At 40.4% G+C, this 13,622-nt stretch overlaps 1 protein-coding gene across 1 annotated transcript; it reads left to right on the top strand.

The window, feature by feature from the left end:
• The first annotated feature begins 7,752 nt into the window (after positions 1–7,752).
• On the top strand, positions 7,753–13,396 carry LOC149231498 (5-methyltetrahydropteroyltriglutamate--homocysteine methyltransferase 1). The gene is made up of 15 exons (XM_089379206.1): positions 7,753–7,907; positions 8,545–8,924; positions 9,081–9,168; positions 9,758–9,885; positions 10,013–10,204; positions 10,325–10,521; positions 10,620–10,783; positions 10,930–11,010; positions 11,254–11,420; positions 11,526–11,631; positions 11,726–11,976; positions 12,095–12,167; positions 12,328–12,456; positions 12,586–12,807; positions 12,905–13,396. Exons 2-15 carry the CDS (start codon positions 8,575–8,577, stop codon positions 13,049–13,051), a joined length of 2,295 nt encoding a protein of 764 aa, XP_089235332.1. The 5' UTR covers positions 7,753–7,907; positions 8,545–8,574; the 3' UTR covers positions 13,052–13,396.
• Positions 13,397–13,622: the final 226 nt, after the last annotated feature.

Below are 13,622 nucleotides of genomic sequence, written 5' to 3'. Positions count from 1 at the left end.
ATACTCGCCAAACCTATGAGGAAAAGGTCACAACAGGGCATACCCAAGTTTCTAAACTATCTAGCAGTAACTTTCTTTAATGATGTAGTTCCAATATGCAAGGGGACTACTTTCCTTTCTAAAGTATGGAGACACACCAAAGATTGCAAGTTAGTGCTAAACCAAGTCTCAAGAGGATGGGTTGGCAAAGGACCTCGACTGAAATTAATGAGAGTCAATGCATGCATGAAGAAGACAAATCTCTGGCAGCTAACGTTGATAAAACAATGGGAACTTTGGACCATAATATAAAATGCCATAAACAACGTTAACTTTGATTGATGCTTTGCATGAGTGAACTCCCTGCAAATAGTCTGCAAGAATGGACAGAAATCAAGGTAGGTGTTTGGAGTGTGAGGGGAATTAAGTGCAATGTTGGATGTTTATATGTGGTAACGTCTTGGGATCGTTCAAGCCATAATAATTCTTTGCAGGGGCATGTTGCCACATTGTAACACCCTCCTCCCACATCTACCCAAGTAACTGGCGAACCAGGGTAAACATGTGATGAGAAGTTACTATGATATGATTTGACTCCCTATGTGCTAGTTAAGGAAGTAGAATCAATGGAACACATTACACAAACCTTCCACATCAGCAATAGAACTCCCAAGAGCCATCCCAACCACTCAGGTAACCATCCCTTGAGACCAACTGAAGTTTTAGTGCATCAGATCCCTGGACGCTCCCTTGATATGGACAAGGATGCGTCTCGGAGGCTCCAAAAGCTCCCACAACAAGGGCAAGGGAGCTTTGAGGGACTTTTTTCCCCAGTGTTATGCTTGCGACTCTGGGATTTGTGCCTTTTTTAGGCCCAGAGCCCAATTCACTACCCAAAACTCAATGACAGGTTCAGAAATAAAATTTCACAACAGAACAAAGATACATTTGCAAAAACATCAACAAGGACTAGATTGGACCCCTACTAGCCATGACAGGCATTTCATCAAACATGTCACAAACATGAAAGCTACAGGTCTTAACAACAAAACTGAGCATAGGGGTCTCATACTTATCTGAAAATCACTAAGAAGCATTGATGCCTCAACACATTAGCTATAATTTCATCTATTAGGCCATAGATACATTGTTCATTCATTTACAAGTAAAAACATGATATGATCCAAACATCATGATAGTCATAAAACTCATTCATAACCAACATATAAACATCAGAGATGCTAAGCATAGAACAACCATATAAGCCACATAACAATAAGCATATTTACCCATCAATACCATAGGAAAGAGATTTTATTTCCACAAGCAAAATGCAACCAAGTCTAGGACTTCCACGTACCACCCGACCATAGACATGGCTGAGCCAAATCTCTCTTCAGCCAGTCACCCCTGTGCCATATTCCAAGCATGAATGTGGGATCTCATGGAACAATCCATTAAAACTGAACTAGGGCTTCCAAAGGCCAAACCACCTAACCCCATCAAACAGTGATTCCACCTCGTGGTCAGACATCACAAACCATCACCATAATGGTCTCTACCCAAGCCTTCCAGGGTTCCAGAGAATTTGTTCCAACCAAGGCTTCCAGGACTAGTAACTCAACCTACAACTATCGTCGGGATTCTAGAGAATTTTTCCAACTAGAGCTTCCAGGACTAGTAACTCAACCCACCAAGGGATTCCAAAGCGTTTTTCCAACCAAGGCTTCCAGGACTAGTAACTCAACCCAAGTTGTTATAGGGATTCCAAAGCGTTTGTCAAACCAAGGCTTCCAGGAACTAGTAACTCAACCCAAGCTAAAAGAAACAGGAGAACCAACCAAAAAAGCAAAGAAATGAACCCACAACACCATGGTTATCCGAGAAATGGCAAGGCTAGTAAAATCCACTATCAATCCATGAAATCCTTCATGTCAATGATAGATCATGACCAATAAACCACATGCATATGTCATGCATGCCAAAACTAGTGAGGAAAACATACATGAAACATGGTAGTTGCAAGAAAAACTCATTGTAGTTGCTAATCTCGATGTCATCTTGCACTTTCCTACTCTTCCTTTTCCTTCTTTCTCCAAGCATCCAAGTATGCCACACTCTCCAAGAGTTCTCCAAGAAAACTCCAAGTGTCCAAGAGTATGAGAGAGAGAATAGAATGAGAGCTCCAAAACTCAACTGAAAAAAAGCTACCAACTGACCAAGTCTGCCCATTGATCCTCATAAGCCTTTTATCAATGTTTTGACGATGTTGGACCTGCCAACATTCAGGGGATCTCCCTGATATGAAGTCCCAACTAGACCTCACACCATTTAGAGTAGGAGTCCCAGTAGTGGGTGGTAATGTAATGCCTTGACCGCAGAAATGCGTAGAAGAAAGTATGATAACTTTGGGTGAGAGCAAGTGTATGACCCTGTGGAGAGTCAAGTGTGATGCATGAAGGTTCCAACATATGAAGGGAAAATGAAGTGTGCCCCTTGCAAGCCTGTAATAGTACACAACTTGAAAGGAACACACGAGTGGAATGACATCACAAGCTAAAATGCAAAATAGTCCACAAGTTAAAGTGATGAGTTAATGCAACAACACACATTCAACAAGATTCGTACAAATCCATACAAAGTAGTTCATAAGAAATATTATGTGTAAATTAAGTAACATACATTGCCAATACAACATGAATAGTCCTACTATATTAACAACATATGCATGAAAGCATGTTGGCTTTGATTTTATTATTATAAGTGAAAGTTCCAACCATACATACACAATTGACGACCATTATCCCCAATAGTGGAACGTTATATTCAAGAACACCTGCTGCTCCAAAGAAGTATACTTGCTCTACACTATGGATAAGCCAACGCTCTTCACAATACTCCCAAGCTCTTTCTAAGCCTAAGCCTAGCCAAAATCTTAGCTCCTAAAATATTTTTACATGAGTTATGAGGTTCTATTTATAACAAGAGGGGGTGACTCTTCAACTCCCCTTTGTGATCTTTGAACTATCCTCATGGCTCTTCAACTTCTTCACTAAATAATACATTACATTACATGATGACTTTTCTTATTCCAATATTGACTCTTGGAATTTCACTTACAACATAATTACAAATAATATTACATTTTCCACATGTACCCATATAAGACAAAATAGGGTAGAGACAACCTAACAAGACACAAAACTATGATTCTGGAGTTTGTGGGAAGTCCTCCACTTGTTGCTTCTCGGTCACATATTGGTGCCAAGCTTGGTACTATGTGATGGTGCCCCCAAACTACTTAACAATGTCTTTCTAGAAGTGGAATCTAGCCTCCATGGCATCTAGGTATATCATCTTTTAGCTTATATCCAACTTGTTCTAAAGCATGGGCAACATTGTCTTGATCTTGACAGAACCAATGATGTACTTTTGCATGTTGTGTGCCTTCAACTCCAATTCTTCCCCGGTGGCTTCTTGTCTTAGCTGCTCAAAAAGCTTATCGATCTCCATCTAGAATTGGTTCTTAGGTTTAGTATCAGTGAGGGAATTGATTGATGGGATTTGGTGTTTTCTCACCAAGACATCCAAATTATTGTACAACCGCACATATGAGGCTTGTGTGCTGTCGATGAATGAGGCAAGATGCTCATTGTTCTGAATCAACATTCAAACCTTTGATTTCTGCAGCTCTGTTTGTGGCTTCATCTTCTTCACTAAGTCAAGTGGGCCCCCTTTGTACCACATTGTCCAATATTGTACATGGGTGACGGAAGCATGTATTTTTTTAGAGTTCAAACAAACTCTTTGCTATGTTGATGTAGGCTATGCAAACAGACAACTGCTTTATGCGCGGTGACAAATACGTCATGGATGTTCCGCATGGTATCTCCAAGTGTTGATACTTCAACAAGTATCGTTGTTCTAATCTCCCTCAATGTGAAAACTGCATTTTGTGTTGATGCTCGGGGTTGTTTTGCCTCTTTCTTGGGAGCCTACAAGATCTTTTCTAGTTGTTCATTCTCGGTCACCAGATACTGAACATTTAAACTTGTTTCTCCTACATAGGCCAAGTTGGCTTGGCCAATGGGAGTTGGATGCTTCCTGCTGTCCGACACTATCACCCTTTCCTTGATGAATGCAAGTGATGCGTGATCATCCAAAAAATGCTTCCTCCACGCTTGTACAATCCTCTTATGGAACTCATCAAATGATAGATTATACACATCCATGACCAGATCATCATCAAGGAGAACAACATCCCCTTGCTCACTCAAGGTTGGCTCTGCTACTGGAGGTGTTGGAGATTGAGGGTTGACCTATGGTGCTCCCGGAATCAAGCCAGTGTCTTCATTTTGTGGCTCTTATTCCAAATCCATGTCTGTCACTTCGATAGCTGCAGTCGGAAAGCAACTTACAATAGATGTTCACGACAGTCTCTTATGATGTCCATGTCCAACTCATGCCAGGTAACCGTTATTGTGAACATATTGCATCTAGTAATTATGCGGACATGTAAAACCTTGCTTGTTCATTCTTGGGAAAATTATGAGCCTTAGCTACATGGGACTTCAATTGTTGAGCCAATAGATCCGACCAGTTGAATGGCCTTCCATCACTTACCAACTAGTCTATTAAGACTTCCCACCCTTCAGGGATGGTCTTTGTGCTCTCTTGACCATATATTCTGTAGGCAAAGGTGATCAAGAACTGGTAAGCCTTCCTGAGGGACTTTTTCTTGTAAACATGGGTGGGTATCTGTTTAAACTTAGATGACTCTTTCACCCAACGCTTGACAATGTCTCTTGTATTCACATAGCTATGGGTGCCATAGAAAAGTAAGTCCATGCACTTCACTGGCTTGGGCAAGTGATACATTTGTTAAACGTCTTCTGCCCTGAAGGTGGAAATCTTCCTCCTGCTGGCACTACTCATTGTCATAGTTTTTTCATCCATATGTGAGACAATCCAGCTGATGATGTCCGCACACGGGAAGGCGGGATACCTGCATGAAACCTTATATAACTCTGACTGCCAGATACTAAGATAGACCTGATGGTCCTCCAAATATGCCCCAAAGTATTTTGCAAAGTATCTTTGATCTGTTGCCATGTCATTATTGTTCCCTTCTCAATGAACATCTGAGTATCTGCATATACTGGTAAATCAATTGATACCTGCTTAACTGCTTCCCTAGTATTTATTTGATTGTCTCCTTTGATGTAGCTCTCTTGGATGCCATGTTAACTATGACTTCTTGAGAGATGCTCAACAATTGTTGTACCTGTGGGACAACGAGGGCACTCATGGCAAGCAAATGTCAGTTAAAAAACCAAAACAACTTCAAGGCAAGTTCAAGCAACAAGTCGGGCACTTGATGTGAGGGATTACGCAATTTTGCTTGACAAGAGTGATTGACTAACTATGGGAACTACACACTGCGTAGTCCCAATAGTCAAGGTGGAAGCTTGATGATTGGAACTACGCAATGCGTAGTTCAACCTGGGCCAAGGCCTGGGAGAGACTGCGCATTTCGCAATCTCAGTAGGGGTCCAGTCAAGGTCTTAAACAAGTATTTTCTTTAGTACTGTCATTTCCGTGTTATTTTAATGTTATGAAGAGATGGCTCAATTCTAGGTAGTGACCTGGGCTCTGGGCCTAAAAAAGTGGCTCAAATCCCAGGGACGCTAGAATAGCACTGACTAAATGAGTCTCTAGACGCTGGCAGGAAAGCCTGTGAGAGCGACTTTGGGTTTCTGGACACTGTCATGCCTATAGCATGAGAGCGACTAAGGCTTAAGTTGTCCAAAAACTCAGTGGGACCCAAGGGAAAGTTTCCTAAAGTGTTGGACTGGTTCTTGAGGATCCTGAAGCTGATGTTGAATGTATGTATGGTGTGTTTCTGTCGGTTCCACTTCCTCAACGTGACTTAGGAGGTCAAATCATATCATAGTGGCCTCTCGTCACATGTTTACCCCGTCTGGGCGATTGCTTGGTTAGATGTGGGAGGAGGGTGTTACAAATGGTGACAAGGTTAACCAACTCCTTCATTATAGTGGGTTGGCTACATAAGTTTCAAAGGAAATCCATCAGAGATTTCTCCGAGAGACACCATTCAAAATTGTCGAGACCGAGATAGTGGCAAGTGATGGAGCGATAACATCGAGAATTATTTCTTTCTTGGGTTCCATCTAGCAGGATTTTGAAAGGTTGCACACTAGTGAAAGTTCCGAGATTCGAGATCCAGGAACGTGAGCTAACAAGAATCTATGCACGTAAGTCAGGAGAAGGATCTCTATCTCAAATATTTCTATCTCAGAACATTGGGAAGGATGCCTTTCATGCTTGGAGTTTAAATTAGCGAGAGTCAAGATTTAATATGGTGGTCACGAGGGTTAGGTTACATGGTGTTCGCTTCTTCGCGTTGGTGTTAAAGTGGAGTGGCCATGAGGCAGATGTTTATAAGGTTAATTCGAAGGGAGTTTTGGGAAAGGGCTCTCCCTTAGCACCCGTCATTTAAAGCTTGGATCTAGTGGCTATTATTACAAAGATATTATTACGAAGTTGAAGTTGTTGAAGCTGCCCTCAAAATCTCTCAATTTCCCTTTAAACAAGGTCGACCCTGCCACCTATTTAACCAATTGTCCTTTTATCTCAAAGAGTAATCTTCGTTATGATTTTCACATGAAACTTATGGTGAAACATTTGTCTCTCAATCATAAATTGAATTTATTAATGCATTTGTTTCAAGCATTAGACTTGTAGACGGGGTGTTTTATTGATAGAAGTCAAAGGCATCATAGTATCATCATAATCCAACATATTGTCTTCTTTTGTATGTGAAGGCAATGTGTTCTTTGGAAAACTTCCCAAAGCTTGCAGTGAGTGCTACAACCTTGAAACTTAATCCAAATCCAATACCCCAACACCTTCTCTTAAAATGATTTGGCATACTCTCTCCATGTCTTGCTAAAAGTTGTGAGCTCAATAGTTTGTTTTCATGCCATAGTTGTTGTTCAGCCCCAAGAATTATAAGGGATACATTCTTCTATATTCTAGAGATTGACCCTCATATCTCCACAGAGAGAAAGATTACACCTTATGAACTCAGACATAACTAACATATTTCTCTTTGGAGTTCTAGAACTTAATCTTAAGATTTCATTTACTTTGGAATTGCCCTATTTGAAATGAACATATTCATAAAAAAATAAGATTCATTCTATCCTTCACAGCATTCACAACACAATAATTTGCATTTGTGTAGAAAGCATTTCTTTCAAACAATGGAACCATTCCGTTTACTAATAAACAAGTTTCATAACGAGGACGCTCAAACTATCTATAAGACCTAGTGACAAAGCATTCCCAAATACAAGAATTGTCCCAAAATCACATTGATCAATGGAAATGTCAACTTCAATGCCACTATGTACAACGACACCACTATTGTTTATCTAGCCATGACACCACTATTGTTTATGACAACACATATGTGACCTACCAATAAACATTAAATAAGTGGAAGATATATATACATACCCACCATTAAATAACTAACTTGCAAAAATCTAAAATGTACATATAAATCTAAAGATGGACATATAAGACTCACTCATTTAATTTCCATTGACAAACTACTTATTTTAAGCGATTGTTTAGTGGTGTTTATGCCAATACGAAGATTACCCACGAACTCACCCATATGGCCACTGGTGGGGCCCTTTTCGGAAGGTGGCCACAGATACTCGTTCTTGGTGAGTGTGCCTCAGCTTTGGCTTCTCCGAGTAGCTATAAAACGTCATTCAGCTTGCTAATTCGATCATACTCTCCTTCGATCCTTTGAAGGAAGACCAGGAATCTATCCGTCTACTTACGGAAACTCTGCTGCTTTAGCTCTCTGGTTTGCGGCACTTTTTCCTTCAAAGGTATGGCTTCTTTCCTTCAACCGGTCTTCTTTGTTCTGTCAAATGTCGGGCATTTAGATGCTTGCGAAAGGGCGGAGGCGCTATACAGTGAAGGATCAGATAGGTATTATTGAATTATAACACAACCGGACATAGTAAATTACTGAAATATAGCACAATCAGACACGGCTTTACTAGATCTAGGGATTTTTATTTTTATATTAGATGCAATAGGGCTCACTGGTCCTTTTGGCGTGTCTTGTTGCAATGAATCTTCAAGGGTCGTTTATTGCAAAAGATCTATTCTCCATTGACATATCAGATCTGAGGGTTTTTACGTGAATTTTTCTGTAAGAAACTTGCATAAACCCTCAGATCTGATTTATTTACGAAGATTTAGCACACTAAAATCATCGGATATGTCAATGGAGAACATATCTTTTGCAATAAAAACCCTTGATTTTGTTATAATTCAGTAATAGCTAAACCCTAAACACCGTGGCATGGAGACTTAGTTCATTGATGCAGCGGCCTCTGTATTGATTTTTTTGCTTGCAGATCTGTGTATGATAGTGTAGCAATGGACCTCTAATCTTGCAATCAAAATCGAAATTCAAATTTAATCATAATTTAATTCAGGACTTGATCTCACTTGCAGGGAAGTTAGGACTTTTCAAGCCCGAAAGCAATGGCTTCCCACGTTGTTGGATACCCTCGCATGGGCCCCAAGAGAGAGCTCAAGTTTGCACTCGAGTCCTTCTGGGATGGCAAAACATCTGCTGCGGATCTCGAGGTTGTGGCCAAGGAACTGAGGGCTTCGATCTGGAAGCAGATGGTAGCTGCCGGAGTCAAATTGATTCCCAGCAACACTTTCTCGTACTATGATCAGGTTCTGGACACAACTGCCATGCTTGGGGCTGTTCCTCCCAGGTATGGCTTCGCTGGCGGTGAGATTGGATTCGACACCTACTTTTCCATGGCCCGAGGAAACGCCACACTTCCTGCAATGGAGATGACCAAGTGGTTTGACACCAACTAGTAAGTTCGATCCCGATTAACTCGGTCATTGTACCTGTGAACATGTGTCTACATCAAAAGTCTGAACTGTGCTGCCTTTCAGCGAAGATTCCTAAGTCTAGTTGATGGGCATTTGGCCATGATCTAAGCAGGTTGTGTTGTCTTTGTTCTTTTCAGTCACTACATCGTTCCAGAGTTGGGACCGGAGATCAAATTTGCTTACTCATCACACAAGGCAGTAGCAGAGTACAAGGAGGCTAAAGAGGTGCTAGATCTATATTTCCTATTTTATGGATCATTTGTTATTTCAATATTAGAAAGCCAGTTCATGTTTATTGGCCGACACTTGAATTCCAAGTAGGAAATTAACTTTGAAATTTCCCCTGCCTTTCAATTTTTTAAGTTGAAATCTCCTCTGCCAGCCAGTTTCCGTCTTTTGGTGACAATCAATAAACAATATTAATTTCTGTTAATTAAGTGATCTCAAACAATATTAATTTTACTCTTACTTAAGAGATCTCGTCCCGAGGACACGGTTCGTTGCCCTAAAATTGATTTAATGAATATCATGCAACTTAATGGATCACTAGAAAGATGACTTACTGTCAGTACTGCGCTGATATTGACATAGTTCTTTTGCCCTAGAATTGATTTAATGAAGATCATGCAACCTAATGGATCACTTGAAAGATGATTTGCTGTCAGCTCTGCGCTGATATTGACATAGTTCGTTTGCCCTAGAATTGATTTAATGAATATCATGCAACTTAATGGATCACTAGAAAGATGACTTACTGTCAGTTCTGTGCTGATATTGACATAGTTCTTTTGGCTACGTTGTTTTTTGGATGCAGCTGGGCATTGATACTGTGCCCGTGATTGTAGGACCCGTGTCATACTTGCTATTGTCTAAGCCCGCAAAAGGCGTGGCAAAGACCTTCAATCTTCTTACTCTTCTTGATTCAATCCTTCCAATTTACAAGTAAGCATTTGTTTTAACAAGTATTTGGCTGAGGGCTTTCTGTAGTGGCAGGTTTAAGTTAGCATAGTTTAAAAGAGCAAGTTTTAAACGAGAACACTAATATGTCAAACTTGGCCATCTTATTCAGGCAAGTTGTGTCTGAGTTGGAGGCAGCTGGTGCAACATGGGTCCAGTTCGATGAACCATCTCTTGTAATGGATCTTGAGGTTCATCAGTTGGAAGCCTTCTCGAAGGCATATTCTTACTTGGAAGCATCATCTCTTGGTGTTAATCTGCTTGTAGAAACTTACTTTGCTGATATCCCTGTTGAGACTTACAAGTAAGAGCCGGTCTTATTTGATCTTTGAAGTTTTTTAATTTGTCAGTATATTTTAGTATCTTAGAAGAATGGATTTCACGTTTCTAGATATCTGATGTTATGAAACATCGATCTTTGCAGGACCATTACTGGCTTGAAGGGTATCTCTGCTATTGGGTTTGATCTTATCCGTGGAACAAAGAATCTCGAACTCATCAAGGAGATTGGTTTCCCTGCTGACAAAATCTTGTTTGCAGGAGTAGTTGACGGCCGAAATATCTTGGCCAATGATCTGGCTGCTTCATTTTTGGAAAGCCTTGAGAGCATAGTTGGGAAAGGTATACCTGCATGAATTTTTTTATTTTTATTATCGGTGGCAGCTTGTGCAATTTTCAATGCTATTGTATTTGTAATACAATTTCCGGTCTGCTTGCAGATAAACTAGTTGTCTCTACTTCCTGTTCCCTCTTGCACACGGCTGTTGATTTGGAAAATGAAACAAAGCTTGACAATGAAATTAAGTCTTGGTTAGCTTTTGCTGCACAAAAGCTTATTGAAGTGGATGCCTTAGCCAAGGCATTGGCTGGTCAGAAAGATGAGGTATTGCTTCTATTACGTGTATTTGGAATTTGGAATGTATTGGAATGTCATAGACACCTTAAGTTGTAAGCATTTTATGTTTCTTTTGGCATTCCTCGAATATGGTATGGAGAGTGTTTGAATGAGCATGTTGTTTGTCATTGCAGGCATTCTTTGCGGCCAACGCATCTGCACAGGCTTCAAGGAGGGCGTCTCCAAGAGTGACAAACGAGGCAGTTCAAAAAGCTGTAAGTGCAATTAATTTTCTGTATGATTATTGTATTCTTCTCTGTAGTCGGTCATTGGTTTTTATCTTGGATCGCGTATCATTTAATGCATACGTCCCAAACTCTGTACACAAAGATACTGTAGATGATGATGTTTTGATGTGCAACATCAATAGTGTCTACTACAACGTATAGGATTTCACTTGAGCATCGTAACGCACCTTCATCTGATGCTAGTCATAACTTTCGTGATTCTAATTGCAGGCTGCAGCGTTGAAGACTTCTGACCATCGACGAGCTACGCCAGTAAACATTCGTCTTGAGCAACAACAGAAAAAGTTAAATCTTCCAATTCTTCCCACGACCACAATTGGGTCATTCCCACAGACAGTTGAATTGCGTAGGGTTCGTCGTGAATTCAAGATAAACAAGTGGGTTTTCTTTTGCATTGTTTTGATTCGTCAATTGAAATCAATTTTCAAAACAGTATTATCTAGAAGCATGAATTTCACAAATAACACCTGTTGTTATAGCAGGATTTCAGAGGAAGAATATGTTAGCTCCATCAAGGAAGAAATTGCCAAGGTTGTCAAATTGCAAGAGGACCTTGATATTGATGTGCTTGTGCACGGAGAACCTGAGGTGAGTGTCAAATACATTGCACTTAATGCTGAAGCTGTTTCTGGGGTTTCAAATGGGCAAGCAAAAGCTAATTGTCTGACTTTTACTGTTACAGAGGAATGACATGGTGGAGTACTTTGGAGAACAGCTTCAGGGCTTTGCATTTACGGTCAATGGTTGGGTGCAGTCTTATGGATCCCGTTGTGTGAAGCCACCAGTTATCTATGGTGATGTCAGTCGCCCAAAGCCTATGACTGTCTTTTGGTCCAAGATGGCTCAGAGCATGACTGCTAGACCCATGAAGGGGATGCTTACTGGCCCAGTGACAATTTTGAACTGGTCCTTTGTTAGAAATGATCAACCAAGGTAAGGGCGTCCAAAGTTTCTGTCCTAATGTTTTGAATTTTCTAATTATATCCGTCCTTGAATTGGGGACCGAGCATACTCTGTTCTGTTAGAGTCACTAATGCAAAGCATGATGCAGATCTGAAACTTGCATGCAAATTGCCTTGGCCATCAAGGATGAGGTGGAAGATTTGGAAGCGGGTGGAATTCAGGTAAATGTGGTTGATAGCTTTCGGACGTTGCTATCAACTACTGCCAATTAGTCTTTATACACATTTAAATGATGTATAAAGACTACTGGGTAGAATATTTAAATGATGTCTCCTTCATATTTTAGAATGCCATTGAAATATTGGTTTTCTATGACCTCAGGTGATTCAAATTGACGAGGCAGCTCTTAGAGAAGGTTTGCCTCTACGCAAGGCTGAACATGCTTATTACCTGGATTGGGCTGTACACGGGTTCCGCATCACTAACTGTGGTGTGCAAGATACCACTCAGGTTTGTGAAAACCTCTCCAATATAGTTATCTTCAGATGGTGCCTGTGACATATTGTGCATGAAGGCATTGATTGTTGTCACATGCAATCTGTTCTGTGTTGTTAAAGCTCCTAATTGTCTTTGGTGCAGATCCATACTCACATGTGCTACTCGAACTTCAATGACATTATTCATTCCATCATTGATATGGATGCCGATGTCATCACCATTGAGAATTCTCGTTCCGATGAGAAACTTCTCTCAGTTTTCCGAGAGGGTGTGAAATATGGTGCCGGAATCGGTCCTGGTGTCTATGACATTCACTCTCCTCGCATTCCAAGCGTAGAAGAAATTGCAGATCGTATCAGCAAGGTTCTTACTAATGCTCTGAACTTGTATGTTGAATTTCATAGGATGGGTAATTACATATAAATCGAAGCTTAACTGGTTCTCTGTTCTCTTTTGCCAGATGCTTGCTGTGCTCGAAACAAACATTTTATGGGTTAATCCTGACTGTGGTCTGAAGACCAGGAAGTACACCGAGGTCATTCCCGCCCTAACCAACGTGATTGCAGCTGCCAAATTGCTGCGAGCTCAGTTGGCCAGTGCAAAGTGAAGCCATCCCAGCAACCCAAATTCAGTTTTGGGATGGTCCCAAATTCAGTTTTAAGCCATCCCGGCTATCTTCCAAATTCAATTTTACAAGTACCATGAGTGTTGGAAAAAATATTTTTGTGGTTTTTTATAAATAACTTTTATGGTTCTTATTTTCCATTCACATGAGTCGTCGATGTGGCTGAATGACCTCTCTGGAGAGGCTTCTGAGCCACATTTCTCCATCCATAATATTTTCTTATTTACAGTTGATATTAATTGAGTAAACTCTCAAAGTGTCTGTGCCTCCATTTTCCTTGAAAGGCGAGTTATTAAATGAAGTTCTTCTATCAAATATTGGATAAGAGATTTGATGGTTTGATGTCCCGCTCTGATTGCTTGAATCAGTGTTCCATTTAAAGCATGTTTTCTATCATTTTAAGTGTTTAAATTGCCAGTGGAAATACAATGGATTTTCTAATTATGCCTAGCTAGCTCTAGGGAAATCAAAATTAAAAACCACACTCGCAATAATTACACCATAACTAGCTTTACCCAAAAGAAAATGAAAACGACACTGACATTAATTATGC

The sequence above is a fragment of the Pinus tabuliformis genome, chromosome J (assembly GCF_031772625.1).
Source record: "Pinus tabuliformis cultivar Carrire ecotype Pingquan chromosome J, CPIR1, whole genome shotgun sequence".
Classification (NCBI taxonomy): Eukaryota; Viridiplantae; Streptophyta; class Pinopsida; order Pinales; family Pinaceae; genus Pinus; species Pinus tabuliformis.
This window is presented reverse-complemented; position numbering and strand designations above follow the sequence as displayed.

Excerpts from the sequence above, each read along its gene's own strand:
- LOC149231498 (XM_089379206.1), top strand. The coding sequence starts at position 8,575 with ATGGCTTCCCACGTTGTTGGATACCCTCGCATGGGCCCCAAGAGAGAG. Across the intron at positions 11,011-11,253 it reads ACGAGGCAGTTCAAAAAGCT|GCTGCAGCGTTGAAGACTTC; the intron begins GTAAGTGCAATT and ends TTCTAATTGCAG. Across the intron at positions 12,457-12,585 it reads GTGTGCAAGATACCACTCAG|ATCCATACTCACATGTGCTA; the intron begins GTTTGTGAAAAC and ends TCTTTGGTGCAG.